The following is a 19,939-nucleotide window of genomic DNA, read 5'->3' on the forward strand; positions in this document are numbered from 1 at the left end:
GATGTGAAGCTCTCCCTCCCTCGCTATCACTCTTTTTGCCAGGGAACGGGACGGAATAGAGAGGTGTTGACGACAAGCGTCGCAAAGAGCCAAGAAGAGTGGATTTAAAGACAGACAGACAGACAGACAGACAGACAGACAACCTGTGTGCCACCCCGTTCATCCCACTCTGCCTCTCCGCTTCTCTCTACGTGGATGTTGACACAAGTCGTCTTTCGGATATGAAGGATTTATCTAGTTTATGTTAAAAGGAGGAGGCAAAGAAAACGCACGCGTCTCCTCTCTCTCTCTCTCCCTCTCTCTCTCTTTCTCCCTCCCTCTCTCTCTCTCCCTCTCTCTCTCTCTCTCTCCCCCCCTCTCTCTCTCTCCCTCCGTTTTCTGGATGTGAAGCAGCATGCGGCCCGGTGAGAGCTTAGAGGGCTCGCGCTCGGCTCGCGGAGGATGCATTGATGCCAATAATATCACTAATAGCGGCGCGGAACGCTGTCTCGCTCACCCCTCGTCGGCAAAGAGGAGGATGAAGAGGGGGACGACGAAGAGGAGGATGAGAGGGACGAACGGGAGGATGACGGACGGAGGGATGACGGTGATGCGCTGTTTTCTGTGGAGTCTCGTTCTCTGCTCGCTCTCCTCGCGCGCGCAAGGTAAGGGGATGCGACACGCGCGCGCGCACACACACACACACACACATACACGCAAACCTACACGAGCGCACTTGCACACGCAGTGACACAGACGCCCTCACTCACGCGCACAATCACGGCTTGGGTGAAAGTGGGTGCCGAGTTTCTTTTTTGTTTTTTTTCTTTCTACTGCAGTCATAAGAAAGATGCTGCTTCTTCTGTGCGTGTTTGGAGGGGAGAGTGGGGGGGACGGAGGGGGGAGTGGGTGTGTGAGGGTGTCTGTGTGTGCGTGAGGATGTCTGTGAAGTGTCTGTGCGTGTGTGTGTGTGTGTGTGGGTGAGGAGGAGGAGGAGGAGGGGGGGGGGTTGTCGGGTGAGCGCGCGAAGTGCGTGCGTGCGTGGATGTATGGTGTGTTGCGGAGGAAAGCGGAGAAATAGAAATTGGCTTACAGGCGGGATGAAGGGAGAGGAGAGAGGGATGGAATCGGCAACAGCCTCTTTCCCTCTTTCCTCATTTTCTGCTTGCTTCAGTTTGCTCCTCTCTCTCTCTCTCTCTCTCTCTCTCTCTCTCTCTCTCTCTCCATCCTTCTCTTCAATACAGCCATTGAGCTGGTAGCCAATAAATATTCTTGCGGTAGCTCTTGGGCTGTGGCAGCGAACGTGAGCTGCTTATACCAAAGTGTGTGCGGGACTGTGTTTGTGTGTGTGTGTGTGTGTGTGTGTGTGTGAACGTGAGTTGTTTATAGTGATGAGGCCCGAGCCTTACACAGCATTTTATTCCTAAATGTCTACTGCCATGCCCATGTATTTATTTTCTACTGTATTTCAGTCCAAACATGTCATATAATGGTGGTGTCTCCCCATTTCTCTCTCTCACTTGCACTTTCTTACCCTGTCCTCTCTCTCTCTCTCTCTCTCTCTCTCTCTCTCTCTCTCTCTCTCTCTCTCTCTCTCTCTCTCTCTCCCCCCCACCCTTTCCTTCTTGGGTGAAATAAAATGTTAAAATATTCACAGTATAGCACACTCTCTCCCGCTTTCTTTGTCTGTCAGTATCTTGGTCTTCCTCTGCTTTCCATTTTTAGTTTCCCTCTATGATCCTGTTCAGAAATGCTGTGTGAACACACACATTTGTGTCAGCACACACACACACACACACACACACACACACACACACACACACACACACACACACACACATGTATGGACTCATGCAAAGCTGCACATCTGCATCAGGTGAGGCTTCTCTTGTGTGGAACGTAACTGACCGTTCATTCTCATATTTTGAGAAGAAGAAGAAAAGGTGGATGCGGAGCAAGAGGAAGAGAAAAAGCTGGTTGAGCTTGGGAGGGGAGAGTGGGCTTTTAAGGAGGTAAAGTAGGAGGAGAGCAAAGGAGGGCATGAAGAAGATAAAGAGAGAGACTGATTGATAGAAAAGAGAGAGAACCATTACGATAGAAAGTAGTAGTTTCCTAACCAAACTTTATGAGCTTCTCATGACACCAACCCAGGTTGATTTGGTCAGAAAACGTACAAACGTTGTGGGTTAGGTGGAGATGCTTATTTATGCGGAGAGTTTGAAACTTGTAAGGCAAAAAGGCAAAGGAAACCTCAAAAAGCCAACTCCTGTGGAAGCTGTTGAGCACCATTTGTCACTGTCACGCTAAAGTCTGCATGATCCTCCATTGTACAGTAGTGAGATCATATGTAGGCTGACTGAGCAGAAATACGATGGATTTCTACAGTGATTAAAGAAATCGACACAGGAAACTTCCAGACACTTGCCTTTGCACCATCACAGAGTGCAGGATTGTAGTTTCACTTAAAAAAGGAATCTCCAGCCTTTTTCTAGCATATTTGGAAAGGTTTTTTTTATATGGTTCACTCTGATGGACAGATGAGACATTGTGATTTGTCGGGTGTCGGCCGAACAAAGACAAGAAAGGTGGGATTTCCTCAGGCACAAAAGATCTAATTTTAAACCCTCCAGAGCACAGATCCTGGCACTGATCTCCTCATGGCTGTCTAGCCCGAGAGAGACCTCATAGTATCAGGTGTTTTCAAACTCCTCACGGTAGAAATGTTTTCTAATAGAGGCTGGCTGAAGAGCAGTTGTAGTTAAATGCTAATTTCCATGAAGATTAATCAAATGTCGAAGGGAGATGCAGAAGTTGGCAAAGCAAGCAAGTGTAAAGGCTGAAATAAAAGGTAAATAAAAGTGTAATTAAATGTCCCCTTGATCTATGCTGACATTTTGGGGACCAAGGCTTTAAAAGAGAGGTTGGAAAATTAAAACCAACCACCAGCCAAATGCTGCTACATTTTGGCTGGAGCTGGTGAATTAGTCCACTCTACTGGCCATTGGCAGGTAACCAATCATTGTATGGGCCTGCGATTCTATTCTAAAAACCAATCTAGAAGGTGAAGTAATGAAATAAGCGGTAATGGATTCACACGCCGCTGTAGCCAGTGGACAAAAACGTTGATTTCTCAACTTGCTTAACACATTTGACACAAAGATACAGTGCCAAGTCCAAAGTAGTAACATCTTTTGTCTGGGTTTTAATTCAGGAGTCTGTGAGTCTTTGTGCGATAAAATGAGGACTGTCCACTCCACTCCAGCTTCCTTTGGACCCTGTCTGTGTATCCGACAGGTTATTATAAAAGTTTTATTCTTATTGTATATTTTTGAATACCTTGTGAGAGTGTAATTTAAAAAGCATAATGTTGAGCTCTATGCCAACAAATTCACCTCAAATGAAGTTTCCCTCCGAATCAGATGCTGAAAAATTGCCGTGTTTGCCCTCTGCTCTTCTCTCCCCTGATCCCCTCTTCTCTGTTTCATCTGTTCTCCTCTCCTCCTCCTTGCTGCTCCACTAAGCTTAACTCCACCTCTCCTCTCTTCCCCTCCCCGGTCCCCTGCCCCTCTGTTTTCCTCCCCTCTGCTTCAGCACTTCTTCTTCTGTGCTCTCATCCCCCCTCTCGGCTCCCTCTCTTCCTTTCGTCTGTCAGATTTGTCCTGTGGCTCCAGAGGCTTAATTTACTCACCAAATATACTAAATCGCACATGTGCACATGCACACAAGGAAAAACCCACGCACATTTTTCACCATCTCCCAGACCTTAAATATATTCTGAGCTACATTCAGCCTGTCAGAATCAAAACGAGAGCCGCGTCCAACCTCGCAACCCGCACCTTTGCAGCAAATCTACATTTGAGCTTCTTTTCAGCGCCTTTTCTAAGATTAACCTTATCACGCAGTTTTACTGACAGCATGGATTTCATCAGCACTCAATCAGAAGACTAACACTGATCAATCATCTAGCACTAATTATCAATTAGACAGCAGGGTAATCTATTTCTGGTCATCAGTGGGGTATGGAATTGTAACTGGTTCTACTGAAAGCTAGTATCCAGCATGTGACCAAGCAATTAACCCAGAAGGCTAAAAATAGCTAATGTAATTTATATTGACGAGCCATGGAAATGTAGTGCTTTGTTCTTGCAACATGGCTAAATTGAAATTTATCAGTCATCCCGTGGTAGCGTCTACTAATTTAATGCTGGTCATCAGTGCTAAATTGGACAGGCTGTCAGGCGGGAGTGAAATGGTCCTCCAACCAGGTTTTATAACCCATCACTGGATATCAGAGATTGATTGGTGCAGTCTACAACTCGGATGCTGAAGTCATTGATTGATGTTGTCCATTAATATGCCACTGCTAAATATTTACCTGTATTAGTTACTGGTTGAGCATTTTGGTAATCATTCTCTGCTGGCAGAGCTTGGAGGCAAAAAAAAAAAAATGAAATCTCCATTAACAAACACAGAAATATAACTTCTCCCTGTCTTTCTCTGCTGAATGCAAACATACAGAGACATGCATAGACTGTGTACATACACTGAGGCAGACAGACCCTCATACTGAACATTAGCGCAACACAGACTCTCAAACACACATTTAATCCTGTGGCTTATGGATGGTTTCTCAGGGAGGGAGATGTGTCTGTCGCACAGTCAGCCTCTTGATCATAGAAATACTTTTGACTTAACTGAGGGGGAGGGAGAGGGGGAGGCGAACCAACATAGCATAAGACGCTTCACGTTTGGATTTTAGCAACATACATCCACTGGCTGTGATATTAACAGCCTCTCACCTTTGTCCTCTCATCCTTTTCCCTTTCCACTCCTCTTTTTATGCATACACATTTACTTTATGAATTTTGCACTGTTGCATCCTCAACTCCATTCTCTCCTTATCTGTCCTGCTTGACTTTCACACAATTCTCACCTGCTTTTCCATCCGCTATACTGTGAATTTGTAATTACTTTTGTCTTTTTTTTTTTTTTTTTTTTTACTATTTCAACCCTCTCCTTTCCTCCTCCTGGATTACTAAACCCTCCTGGTTTTGTATGACCATATAATATGAATATTATGGCACTGAACTTTTCTGGATATCAATGTGATTGTTTTGTCTGATGGTAATTTGGGCTTTTTTTTTTGTAATGCAAAATAGTTAGAAACCTATCAATGTAACTCTTGGGGTTATGGTTCCCCCTGACCCTTGGAGCAAGTGTGAGTGTATGTTGCTTCATATTTGCAAATGAGTCTGAAGTCCAGTGTTTTCCAGTGTTAGAGAGCATTGCACTTTCAGTTAGGGTTTTCAGTCAGTGCCTTTTTCTGTTTAATTTGTTCTCTCTGTCCCCCCTTTCTCCCCCTTTGCCTTGACGATTCTTGTACTGTGGTGCTCTGCAGCTGTGCAGAGAAATCCCCTGTTGAGTAGTGAGCAAGGATGTGCTTGGTTTTGTATATTTATATTCTTGATATTAGGCTGCTCCATACTTATTTGTTTTTTTCTCTCCATCCATCTTTCCCCATTCCTAATCACCTGTTCTTCTTTTCCCCTGCCTTTCCCTACCAACATTCACCCATGGTGAATTTGTAATCACCTCCTCTCTCACATCCCACATCTGCCATCCTTCCTCTTCCTTCCTTCCTCTCCTTTCTCTCTCTCTCCTCTCTATCCTCCATTAGTCCTCTTCACCTCTCCCCTCTCCTTCCTCCAGCACCTATTCTAGGTGAATTTGTCACTCATGTTGATTGTAATGGGTGGGTACTCACAGGGTACAGCTCTGTTAATCTCTTAGCCAAAAAAAACAGTACAAATTTAATTCCTACACACATATTGCTATCCAAATGGTGCACTCTTAAATTGCTGGAGAGCCAAATCTACTCATGTGTTTCAGATTTGTGTTTTCCAGCTATGATTTTAGAAACTTGAGCTTGCACATATTGAACAGGCTGTTAAATTGAAAGAAGTGATAATTTTGCCATGCAAATGGGAATAAAGAGAGACTACACTCCAGTTAGCTGTTCCAGCTGTTCCAGGGCTCTGTGGATCTATAACAGCTTTTTATATACAATTGCTCTTTTCCTCTTAGGTCTGCTGCAAATGTGCATTTTCAGACTGGTGTCATGAGTGTAATAAGTATAATCATAGTTCATCATAATTGAATGCAAAGACATGGTGGCTTCCTGCAGTGCACTGCAGTGTACTAACTGTAAAGAAGTGATGGAACTGTAGGGAGCATACTTTTAATTTTCCTCTAATGTACTTTGTCAATGAAACTACATTATGCATATTTTTTTTTTTTAAATTCCACTAAACGCACATATATAGATGCTGACGCATGCACGTATGCATTGCTTAAATGTCCAAGAAGTGCTCCAAATGTGAAACAAGCTTCTGATTAAAGGCCTATCAAATTGGGAAAATGGGCAGGGTGACTTTTGGGAGATATGAGGTTTCTGAAGAACACAGGCTTTTTGTATGTCTCATGCACACACACACACACACACACACACACACACACACACACACACACACACACACACACACACAGACAAAACCACATGCACACGCAATCTGTCAGTCCTCCATAGCCTCTTCATTATTTCAAAGATGATTAGAAGTAGACATGACGTGAACATGTTGAGAAAGAAAACATGCTCACACTCACCCACACACATGTGTTACCCTGAGGGTGTGACCGCAAACACACGCAAACACACAAGCACTAACATACGTGCACACGCACATGCACATGCACATGCACATGCACATGCACAGGGACACACACACACACAGACTCCCTCCGATGCATTACGAGAAAGGCAGCTGAGAAATTAACAAAGACAGACAGTCTCATATCCAGCTGGTGCTCCCTGTCGGTGTGCGTGTGTGCGTGTGAGCGAGGTGTTCGGATCTATTTGAAGAAACAGGCAACATGGCCAGTAAAGGAGGAAGTATTTAATCTAAGATGGAAGCTTGGAGGAAAATACAAAATAGGGTATACAGGAATGGTATGGATGGATGGACACATAAACAACAGTGTTGGTCAAAGGTTCGATCTCTGGCGACAGCCAGAGTCTGTCCCTGTCAGACTGTCCTTGAGGAAGATACTGATGCCCTTAATGACTGCGTGCTCTCTGGGGAAAATGCATATAGTAGCTGACATGTTATTCCTACAAGACAGAACAGAACAGAAGGGACTCAAATAAGAAGAGTGAGAGGAAGAACACTGTCCATTTTAAATACAAAGAATATAAAGACAAAGAAAATCTGTGTTCATCTTAAAAGCTCCACACACCAAATCCTGAGGATGTCATGGCAACCAAAGACTAACTTGAGCCACTCTTGATAAATTTGGTGTCAGTCCTGTCACTTTGCCTTTGATTTGTACCTATTTTAGTAATCTGGCTGCCAGCTTCTTCATTACCTTCTACTTTACTCCTGTTATTGAAGTAGTAAAGCAGACAGCATTTGTTGTGTTTTTTGGTTCATGTTAAAGCAATCAAACTACTAAAATTACAAAAAATTCAAACTCTGACCCTCAATGATTATACTCTTAATCATTTACAGTTTAATTTAATTTGTACACAGCGTTATACAATCTTCATAGCGGGTTGGGAATACCAAATTTCACATAATGGCTTAAAAGCACCTTTTGAAGACCCATAACAATAAATATCAGACTACAGACTGCAAAAACCCGTCAAACTCTTTAGCAGGTGTTTAAAACCTACTAGCACAACATTTGTAACATATTAATTCTTGTATCTTCACCTCAGGTCGACTAATGATAACTGTGAGCTCCTAATAAATGGATGTATGAACATTGTTGTAGGTAATATTGTGCAAATGATGTACCATCAGTGATAATCAGTACTCATGAATATGATGTAAAGCATTGAGCAATGATATTACTAATGATGTGCTATTCACACAGAAAATGTTTAGGATATGATTTGTAATTTGTCATTGTAATTTAACTCATCATTAACTCAACTTTTATGTGATATCAATCATCCTTCAATTCAACCAGCTCTCAGTTTCTTCATCTCTTACACATACGCAAGTTTACAGATACAGCTGTTATTACTTTGTGGATTGTTGCAGTGCTTGTTGCATCTTATTTTACTTTCAGAGGTCTTTATAGATATTGGATATGGATTTTTGCAACCAAATTGTTGCTAGGTGACCATGTGAACATAAAAATAATTTCAGCTGCAATGCAACATTGACACACGCACACACAAATTAAACAGATGTGCCAAAAATAAAATGTTTTATATCACAAACGTATTGTTTTTGAATGTACTTTGAGGATTTTCTTCATTCTTCATTACTAATGTGCAAGTTTAGCTTATTAGATTCACAAAAACATGCAGCTACTTTTAACAAAAAGAAATGTTAGACATGATTTGTGTCACTGTTGATGTTACGAAACCTCCCTTGTACATCACCTATATAGAGCTGCATGGGACTTATTTTTGACTATTGGGGGTTTCCATTGTTCTTATGTTTGAGTTGAAAATTATTTTAATATTTATTTTGTGATGCTACAGAATAGCCAGGTCTGTAAAGACACAGTCAACAGCGTAACACACAGATACACAAGACACGCAGGCACACATGCATGAAGATAATTTGATTAGTCAGTTTGCTAGACAAATGAACCCTCTGTGAACCCAACTGCTTTCTTTGCTGTCAGTTTGAAAGATCTCAACCCTGACTTTTCAACAGATTTAATAACTGTCAATTATGGATAAAAGTTAGTTTTTTTAAATCTGTATAAAGTGCTAAAATGTGTTTAATTAATAGTAAAGAAGTAATTTCTGTCACAATATATCAAAACATTTTGTTTTTCTCGATATAAAAAATAATAGCATTTCTGGCACAACTGGGTATTTGAAAGGAGAGAGAAGCTGAACAGTGGGTGTCGTGTATGTGTTTATGCCTGGTATGTGATGACAGGTATGCCCATGTGCCCGAAACCCACAGAAACATGGCTGTCAGCAGACATGACACACACCTTGCTGTCAAAACACACACACACAGTCTCACGAGCTCATCACCTTGTGCAGATATGCTTGTGAAGATAGTCTTTTGTCTTATTATGTTATTAAATTAATTCCCCCATCACCTAAGAAAGAATGCACTTAGAATATTATTATTATTATAGTTGTTCATTTTTGCTTGCATGTATATGCACCCTCAATGTCTCCTGCAGTCTTATTGGCTAGGAGTCTCAGAGCTCTGCAGGTGATGCATTTTCCTTCCTGAGCGATGATGTATTTCCTGCCTCGATCTTGCACCTTGGGAACCTTTTTGTACTGTTGTTCATTCTGTCTATGTGTGTGTGTGTGTCTTTCTGTTCACAGGATGCCATTCTATATGTGTGTGTGTGCATGTGTGCTTGTCTGCTTCATTCCCAGAGAAGACTCATTTCCCCAGCAGGCCCTGTCAGGCTGTTTCTGGGTGCACTCAGTTCACAGCTGGAAGCTACTGCTGTCACCTGCTTACCTAACTCCTCTCCTCTCCTCTCCTCTCCTCTCCTCTCCTCTCCTCTCCTCTCCTGAACTATGTATATCCATACAACATTCACTGATTCATTTTGGGGCAGCTTTCTACAGAACAAGTAAAAGTAAAGGGGAACTGGTCCTTTATGGTTGGCAATAAAATTACTCCAAAGAGACTGGGAAGTCAAACAATTGCACTGAGAGCCCACACGTCCTATTTTTACACCAGTATTTAGTGCAAGTCTTCACTAAAATTGCTGTTTTCAAAAGCTTTCATGCTTGGGTGGCCACCAGCATGCCCCAAAAAGGAGGACAGATCTTCGGGGCAGACAGGGATGGTAACCAAGACAGCTACAGTATAGTCACAGCTAATGTGAGTGTGTATAGAATATGCGCACACACATACTATAAAAATAACTCAGAGGCACCAATTTGGTCTCAGCATGTGGATAAACACAAAGCCCAAACATCCTAGAACAGACAGAGAGCAAATGTCAGCTAATATAAAGTGAAACACGATTTATGTAATATAATAATAGTATGACAATAAACGGTATTTGAAGCTAAACTTTTGTGCGTTGTGCAGAGAAAGGAAGTTTGCATGCACAGGCATTGCACGTACATGCGAGAGGTGACAGCATGGAGCCTTCGTCCAGCTCGCAGACAAAAGCTCAGCAGGGTGTTGCGGTGGACAACAGTAAACGCTTTGATCTTTGACACTGGCCGTCTGTTTCTCCCACACCCTGACCCGTCCCACTCTGTCTCTCTCACTGTCACCCTGCCTCTCCCGCTCAGGGTCACTGGGTCAGACAGAGAGCAGATGCTTAACCACACCGCCGCAACCAAACCTGACATCACAACACGCATGCTCCCATTCTGTCATCTCCCCTTGTTAAGTGTATTAGATATTTTTCTCTTGTTTAATTGTCCATCCTAGATTTCTAGTAACACTGATAGCAAAGCAGTGGAGACAAATGACACAAAAGCTGGATTTAACTCCATGCAATCCAGGTGATTGCTCCTTATTGATTCATGTAATTGATATATCAGAGGTTTGTAAATATTTGCTCTGATGTCTCCTGGAAACTGCTGGTGTGGCTCCACTTTGCATTCTACATGCTTTTGTCAAACTTTATATATCTATTCTCCCACTTACAGTGTTTCACTGTGATTTGTATATTTAACAATATGTGTCTTAAACTTTTTAAGTCCTGTAACACACTTAGTTCTATGCGTCACTTCGTTTGTCTAGATTTATTTTCTATAAAGGCAAGTTCATGTGAATACCACAGGCACAGCAAACGATATAGATAATCATTAAGCTAAAAGATGTCTTTCTGCTTTGGCAAGGTTCCTATGAACCACTTTGTTTCTGTTGCATTTGGTGCCAATGTTCCTCTAGGTTTTACGTGGTTTCACAAAAAAATACAACAGTAGCTAAGTGCCTCTTTGGCTTGAAAGGCATGGCAAACAATTTAATCTCCATTTTGTTGCTAATAGAAAACCATAACCATATTTTTGCTTGTGACTTTGTCCTTCTCTGTCCAGCTTCCTCAAAAGAAGTGTTTTAGGAAAATCACATTTAATTTGAACAACAATATCCAGTTTTGTTTGTTTCAAGAGAACTCACTCCTTATATTTTAAGAAAGTTACACACAATTGTAGTAGGAAATGCTGTCAACACAATATTAACTCATTTACAATGATATGTACTATATGGCACATTTTTACAATCATGGTGCATCAACTTAAGAGAAAGAAAGAATAAAATATCAAAAAAATAAGAAAAGCAGAAGTATAGTAAAAATCATGTCATCTCATTTTCAGTTAAAGACAGTTCAGTATTAATCAATGTCAATGTCTTCGACAAATCAAGAAGAGCCTAATGCCACATATAGTACAGTCTCAACTGTCACTGCTGCCAAGTCATTTTTTTTTTCATCTCCCTACTGCAATCTTCTGGAGGTAATTTACTGTATATCCTCCAACAAATAAAGGAAGCAGAGGGCTAATTTAAGTGCTAGTCAATGTCCAAATGCTTGGTAGAGGATGAGCTGAAATTAGTTTCTGAGATCAAAATAAACAGAACGATAAAAGGATAAAGGGGATAGAAAGATAAAAGGATTGAGTCAGTCGATCAGAATTGCACCTTTTTATAGAACAGAAATCAACAGAATTGAAATCCGCTCGACCACAAGGAACACCAGACTCCACATATGTAGGGAAGGTCACTGTGCTCCAAAGATGGTTCTCTCACAACTGATAAGGGTTAGTTAACAAAAGTCATTAAAGCTGCAGTCCATAAAGCATCTCTGCCCAGATTTCAATCTGAGGTGTAAAGTGCGTGGTGATCAGTTTGCCTTTTTTTGTTGTTGTCGCAAGTTAACAGAGAAAGAGAGATGATGACGTCAGGAAAAGGTTGCTGGACTTGGAGACCATCCTTTAAAATCTAATGGTATTTCCTCTGTCATGTATTTATTATTTATAATCCTAGGTTGTATGGGCTATTTGTTATGCATGCCTACTGACATCAAGCGTTCAAGGGTCAGATTAGCTAAAAGTCAACTGTGAGTAAATTTTGTTCTAAGATGGGAAACGAGCCAGCGTCTCTCTGACCAGTTTGTTCTCATCTGAAAGCCACTCCATCTGTAGATTCAAGAGGCTGGGAACAGAAAACCCCAACCACCAAGATTTAAATATTAATTTGATGCCCGTTGCATATGCATGCAGTATTTCACTTAAATGACTACACATTTGAGCACTCATGTTGCTCAGGTGAAGACATTAACCTAGTTCAGCGATTTCTGTTTGTCTGTATTTTCAAATTGCAGCTAAAAATACAGGTCAGCCCTTGCGACACAATGAAATCGAGGAGTACTATGGATTAAAAGGATTACATTCATAATTCATTCACTGATCCTTCAATTGTATGTAAGACACTATGTTAATCAGAGTTTGATTAATTTTGGGAGTGCAGTGCATCTCACCATTGCACAGTAGATGATCCAAAGAAATGCAACAGGTCAAACCAAAGCCATCTGATTGTTACTGCTTCTGTCATTTAGATCATGTCAAACGTCATACACATCATATTGTACATGTGATAACATTCCTGACAAACTTTTTTTCTTTATCTATACAATGGTAACAAAAAAAATGTCAGGAGTTTGCATTTAAAAGGTTATGGAAATAAATAAAACTGTAGAACAGGGGACACAAACACAAAAATAAACAAATCAGGGTAGTTCTGAAGAGGTGAGTTTTGAGGGATCGGTGCAGTTTCTAGTATGTTTGGGGAGAGAGTTCCGGAGGGTGGGGGCAGCAATGGAAAAGGCTCTGTCACCCCATGTCCTTTGCTTGGTCCTGAGTGGTGGGGACAGGAGGTTGCATCAGAGGAGCGGAGGCTGCAGGGGGAGTGTGGTGGTGGAGCAGGTCACTGAGGTAGGAGGGGGCCCGGTTGTAGGGAGCTTTGTGAGTGAGCAGAAGGATTTCAAATTGGATCGGTTGTGGGATGGGGAGCCAGTGGAGGTTCTGAAGGACATGGGTGATGGGGTCTCGGGAGCGGGTGTGGGTGAGCAGGAAAGCAGAAATTCTGGATATACTAGAGTTTATTGAGGAGTTTGGATGATGTGCCATAAATAATGCTTTTTAATTCCTGCAACATAGCAAACAAAAGTGAAATAAGAGCAATGTTTAAAAAAAAAAAGTGGTGCTGTTGAGTTGAGTAAAGGAGTGTGGGGAAAACTGAGGACCAAATGAGTTCAAGTGTATAGTGATGCCTGCTTAAAGGTCCTGTAGCAAAACACACAACGTTGAGTGAGAAAATTGAGTGACATCAATGTCAACAGCAATGCTGACGATGGAATAATGTGACTTAATGTGAAGTACTAAGCAGTGTGTTCACTCAGCCATGGAAGTGCCATTGTGAAACGTTGTCTTATTGTAGGCCTTCAGCAGTGCTGAGAACGAGCTGTCACATTCAGTTTTACACTGAAAGTGTTTTTCACTATTGGAAATATTTCGTTGCTCCTGATGTGCAGCCACTCAACTTAATGCACCATGATGTAGTGTCAACTGAGTGTGAGCTGTGGACTATCTCCGCTTGAACTACAGACTTCTGAGAATTAATTGGCAAACATGACATTTTCATCCTAATGCTTGGTAGTGTACACAACACAGCAAGGTGAGGGATGTAATTTAATGGCTTATGAACCAAAACTCATTAAGGCTTGTGATTGACAAACACGGTCTCGGCGGACGATGCACAGGTATGCGTATGCATCCATCCGTCCACTTCACCATTTGTTGCTGTGTCTGAACATTCTGCAGTTGTCAGGTTGGATCAGCTTATTGTGGTTTATGGCTTATTATGCTCTCTACTGATGTGCTGGGCACAAAACAAGTGTCTAGTGTCTAGAATTGTATTGGAGCTTAGTTAATATATCTCACCTGCTTTCACAGTGCTTTGTCATACAGGTAGTGTCATTACCGTTGGTTTCTCATGACTATCATGAAAAGACAATTATGCTCTCTTAGTTGAGCCTCCTCTTTTCATTGATGTGCAAGCACATTATCATTGACGACATGAGCACCTTTTATTGTGTTCATTCATTTTATTCATTACATTTTATGTCTGATGCTTTAAATATTTTTTTATATTTATAGTGTGTGTGTATATATATATATATATATATATATATATATATATATATATATTTTTTTTTTTTTTTTTTTTCTGTAAGTCAAATAATTTCACACAAGTGTACTGGTACACCCAGAGTGACAATAAACATCTTGAATCTTAAATGAACGTGGTCAAGAATTCTGAAGCTTTTGTAATGAACTGTATTCTCTCTTGGGCTTGTTACTGTCCTCAGTGCTTCACTATATTCATTTTCACTTACTTGACCAGATTTCTTTTCACTTTGATAGTGAAAGGCTTTGTACAAAACCCCCAGATAACTTTGAACGGTTCGGAAATCCCCTTTGAAATGGATGATACTCTTGTTAATTGGCCTTATTGTTGAACACTAAAAACCAAAGGAGAAATCACAATGTAGAAATTATACTTCTACAGCTAATAGTAATGATGATAGCAATAAGAAATGTATTAGTAAGATGAGAGGTAATAGTTTTGTAAATTTACAACTCTCATTTTGAATCAAATTTTATCCGATGAATAGTGCTTCCTATGTGCTTGCTGAACGCTGTAGTTGTCCCTGCTTTAATTTGGTCTAGATGGAAGTAAATTGACTCCTGATGTTGCTGTCTGTTCCCTTAGAGGGAAGAGTTATGAGTAAGAGCACCAGGGGAAATAGGTGTAGCAGGTCCTAAGTACCGATGTAACTGGTGGAAACAGTGGGATGCTGAAATTATAATCACACCTCTTCGTGGCTCAGCAGGCTTTCAGGAACCTGCCAAGATCACATTTTACACACACAGATAGACACACTCAGACACTCATACACACATGTAGAAAGCGGCAGACAGTGCGCCTGGAACATCGATTCGTAACGTGCATCCACCTCCACACACACACACACACACACACAACACATACATACATGCATGCATGCATACATACATACATACATACATACATACATACATACATACATACATACATACATACATACATACATACATACATACATACATACATACACTTCCTACTAAAGTCAAATGGTTGTTCAGTTTTCAGTCTTAGTTTTTGGGCTTCGTCCCTGTTGGTTTTTTTAGCAATTTAACTCCAAACTCAATGAGAGTTTATTTGTTTGTAACGTGCTACTCCTTATCATCGGAGGGGGAATTAATTTAATTCACGCAGTGATGCAACTGTTGCCAATACTGCGATTAAGGCAGCACTGTGATTACTGTAAGCTGATACATGCATAAATCCCCCATAGAAAATCTGTTTATTACAATTATCTGAACCATATTGTGTTTGTGGATTTTTTTTTAACCACATCATGCTCGTCAAATCCATGTGCCCTTTGTAAATGCAAAGTGCCATCAATCAGCTGCTGCTGTATATATTTTGGAAAGCTGTTAATAACAACACATGCAGCTGTTGCACTCCCAGAGGCTGTGAGCACTTAGTTCAAGACACAATGACTTGGTGATGATTGGTGAGAATGGGGGGTCATAAGAGAGTTAAGCAAGTCTAATTATGGACACACACTCCAGTTTATTTTGTTTAGCAGACACTCTTATCTAAATCACCAACAAAACTATTTTGTCTTTATAATTGTGTTCATCCAGAGCACAAGCAGGCTAGTGGGAATAACTCCTAATTAACACTTAAAGTTAACCTGAAGAATTAACTGATAAGAGAAATGAGAATGTGAACAGGGCATGGTCTTAATGTGATGGCACCCTCCCAAATACAAAACTGTATATTGGCTTAAATGCATATTATGGAAGCAGAAAACATATTTCTGTCTCCAACATTTTGATGATTTATTGATATGAAACTGTAGTATTTTTGTGAAAAGAAAACCCACAAATTGCATCAACAAAAAAATTATGTGATGTTTTTTACGACTGAAAAATAAACTGAATAGTGCTACTTGTTACCACGTCACCTCTAATATGGTGTGTGTGCCAAACACAGAGTTTAGTATTGATTTTCTGTAAAAGTTGAGTGTGCGTTTCTGTGTAAGTGGCTACTTGCGAAAGTGTATGTGCTTTGTGTGTTTGTGAGTATGTGTATCTGTTTGTGTGTGTCAGTCAGGTGGTTTATCTCGGCTTTGTGAGAGAGGCAGCAAATCTCCCTGTAATTACAATCTGAACAGCCCTGACATTTTACCAAGACTCCCCAGGTGTGTGCATGTGTCTATGTCTGTGTGTGTGTGCATGTGTATGTGTGTGTGTGTGCTGAAGGCCTTTTGTCTTGTGGGGCTGAAACAGCTGGGTGCTCCTCGCTAATTAACGAGAAACCTCATAATTACTGTTAACTGGCCTACTATAGCTGACAGAGAGAGAGAGAGAGAGAGAGAGAGAGATGGAGAGCGAGGGAGAAAGTTGAAAGACAGAAGCGGTGTAGAAGAACGTTAAAATAGGCAAATATTTAAACAGTGAAAAGAAAAACTAAACCCCAAATATTCCCTGCAGCTATGTGCTACATGTAAAACACATTTAATGAAAAACTGCGGAGTGGTGCTCGAAAAATTTTAGGCTTCAGGTTGATCAAACATTTTGGAAAATAAACTTATTTGCTCTCCAAAAAGAGAGAAACATCCTGGAGACTCTGCTGGTTGCCGGGCAACCTCACAGTGATGACAAGTATTCAAGAAGTCAGTGCGTCCGGCCAAGTGTTACTTTGTCATCTTTACAGGGTCAAGTGTAGGTGGGTTTTTATTTTTTCAGACTAGGCTAGCTGTTTTACCCTGCTTCCATTATTTATGCAAAACTAAGTGAATCAGCTGCTAGCTGTAGCTTAAAATTTACAGACATCACAGTTTGTTGTTGTATATTATGAAAACCTAGAGTCAGGTTCGGATGTAGTATCATCATATCGCCCATATAGACATGGTTAAAAAAGATCACAACTACTATTTATATGGAAAGTGCTGTCTGTGTGGTTGTCTTCTCCTGCTTACTGAGTTTCTTTTGTCCCCTGTCAGCAAGCTACATCAGAAATGGTAAAATTATTGACTGACAAAATTATACATTTAAAAAAAATCTGTTATATTAAAGACCAGTAATTATTTTCATCACAGGTATATAATAACTATACAGCTGTTGTGTACCAAAACCTGAGGAAACATCAAATGAGAACAAAAATATCCCACAGTTATTGCTTCTGGGAATGTTTCAAGGCACACCCAATAGTGTTGCAGTGTTGCAGGAACAGACTTCAGTTGAAGAGAGACATCAAAAACAGAGGGAGACCAATGTGAACATAGAGATGAGACAGAGACAGGAAGCCTCGTTGTTTCTACCTGGGCTAAATGTCACTGCTGCCACGTTGTTTTGGTCATTTAAAGCAGAACTGCTAACCCTCAGTGCGTGTGTGTGTTTGTAATTCATGCTTGATGTACATGTAATGTCATGTTTGTCTATCTCAGTGAGTCTCTCAGGTTGCCTCTGGAAGATTCTTAAACCCTACCTTAAAAGGTCAAGTAGATCAGTTGAGATACACACACACACACACACACACACACACACACACTCACACACACACACACACACTACAGAACAAAAGACCAGTGCTTCACATGTTCAGATTCTGCCCCTTGGGGTCCCATTGATGATTAAAGGGACAGCGTCTTCGACTGTTTATGTCTCTCTACGACGAAGCTGTATATGCCAAAAGGCTGAAACTTGCAAGCAGATTTTTATGAAAAACATGCATGTGTTTCTTGCTTTTCAGTAACATGTTTGTTACCGTGTATCAAAGAGAGTCATGAATGACTACATTCTTAGTCTTATACTGAGGATGTCTGTGTGTTTGTTTCTTTCCCAATAATTTGCCTGGGGTCTAAGCAGTTGGTTATTGATCTGTGTGTGTGTGTGTGCGTGTGTGTGCGTGTGTGTCTGTACGTGTGTGTACATGTGTGTGTGTGTGTGTATATAATGGTCATGTCACGCTATGTTGATTTTCATGTCAGACAGCAGCGTTCTCTCCTCACTCCATTACTTCCCATTCTGTCGTGTGTGTTCTTGTGTGTGTGTCTGTCTGCCTGAGCCTGCGATTCTTCGCCCAGAACAGTTCTTGTTTTTTTTTTTTGTTTTTTTTTTTTACTCTTCCAGGCTTACAGCTGTTTAATTGTTCCTTTACCCGAGCTCACACACTCATATACACACACGCACTTCTCACAGTAACAAGGTGAAGTAAATGAAAAGCCAAAAACACTGCTTCACATCATTATGCAACCAGACTGTGCACTGTCACAAGAGAGTTGCGAAAATTGCTGGATTAAAATGGTACCAAGACCAAAATAAACAACTGTGTACAAAGCACAGTCATTAATGACAGATGGAAGCTGCCACACTGTATACAGGAGCACTGGCATTTAAAAAGCTTAGAATCCAGCCTTCTCTTTGTTAAATAACTTTAACTCGTTTGTTGTTATTTTCCTTTCAGGATTCAATATCCATTGCGGTGCCAAGTCAGAGTTTTCCATCTGCTTTCACATTTAAGATGTTAGAATCTAAAGTAAAAAGTTTTTAAAATGAGTGCATGCAAGAAAGAAGCTATTGGATTCTGACAGGAAGAAGATTAGAAACTATAAAGATTCTTACATGATATGACATGTTTTAAGAGACAGCTATTTTAGGGTTTATTTTAAAAACAGTGTTGGAATTGTTCTGTCTGGAAAATAAAACACTTCTCTGTAAATGGTAACTCGCTTTTCACATCCAGTTTACTTCTTTGAGATTACTCCTCTCGCGCTTTTACTGTATGTTACATTACATATTAGAGCAGAATGAGTTTAACATTTATTCTTCATCTGTGAATCTATAAAATGTTACAAATACTGAAAAATTCCTGTTAAAATTTCTAGAGCCTAAAATCGAACCCTTGAATATCTTCTTATGTCTAACCTATAGTCCAAAACGTAAAAACAATCAAATCCGATTGACTCCAGAGGAAATAGAGGATGATCGTATTCCTTTCAAACCTTTTTTTCATCACTGCAACAAAAGGGAATCTGCATTTTGCTAGATTTTGGACATTAAAGTCAGAATCTTCAAACAGAGCTGGAAATCAAAGTGTTAAGGGGCACCAGGCTGTAAAGCAGCATTACACTGCAAGCTCTCTGGTTCCAAGCCTGTTTCACCTCTGACCACCAGTTGGACTCTGAAACATCTCTGTTGGGTGTGATTACAGATTGAACAAACCACACATCTGAACACACCCAACAGAGGTGTCACAGTGTCCTGGTGTACAACTGTATATCACTGCAGTGAGGTGAGAAGTTAAACCACTGAACATCAGCTAACAAGATTTTCAGGGGTTGTTAAGTTACTCTAACCATTTGTCATTACCACAATTCTTCCCTGACCATATTGTAGCTGGCATGTACGGTTATTGTAAGAAGTGGGAATTTTAAAAATGTTGGCATTGGAGTTGTCACTGAACATAATCAGGGATTTATTGACATATATTTACCTGGGTTCATCAGGGAATGCAGACATTCTTGACTGACAATACGGTTGTAATTACTGCTACAATTAATGTTGTAATAACTCAGTTTAGATTATAATCTAATACCTGGGCTGTCACAGTGCCCACATCAGCCAATTCAAAAAGGATAAAAAAGGAATCAGAAATGACTAATCTACAGAGGACACAGGTGATGTTCTTGTCCTGTTGTTAACTCTTTTTTTTCTCCCTTACATCAAAACTCTGCCACAAACCTCAATTTATATTATTTTTTTATAGTTTGCTGTTTTGATAGTCAAGTGAGTATCTATAAAAAGAGCTTTAAATCAAAGCACCATGTACCT

The 19,939-nt window shown here is 40.6% G+C and overlaps 1 protein-coding gene across 1 annotated transcript in view; it reads left to right on the forward strand.

Moving 5' to 3' along the window:
• The first annotated feature begins 394 nt into the window (after positions 1-394).
• The window catches only part of csmd3b (CUB and Sushi multiple domains 3b), a 322,370-nt gene continuing 302,825 nt past the window's right edge, over positions 395-19,939 (forward strand). Inside the window, exon 1 of the mRNA XM_070847130.1 lies at positions 395-644. Coding sequence (XP_070703231.1) covers positions 395-644 — 250 coding nt within the window. The remainder of the gene's footprint in view (positions 645-19,939) is intronic.

This window comes from Pempheris klunzingeri, chromosome 16, assembly GCF_042242105.1.
Source record: "Pempheris klunzingeri isolate RE-2024b chromosome 16, fPemKlu1.hap1, whole genome shotgun sequence".
Classification (NCBI taxonomy): Eukaryota; Metazoa; Chordata; class Actinopteri; order Acropomatiformes; family Pempheridae; genus Pempheris; species Pempheris klunzingeri.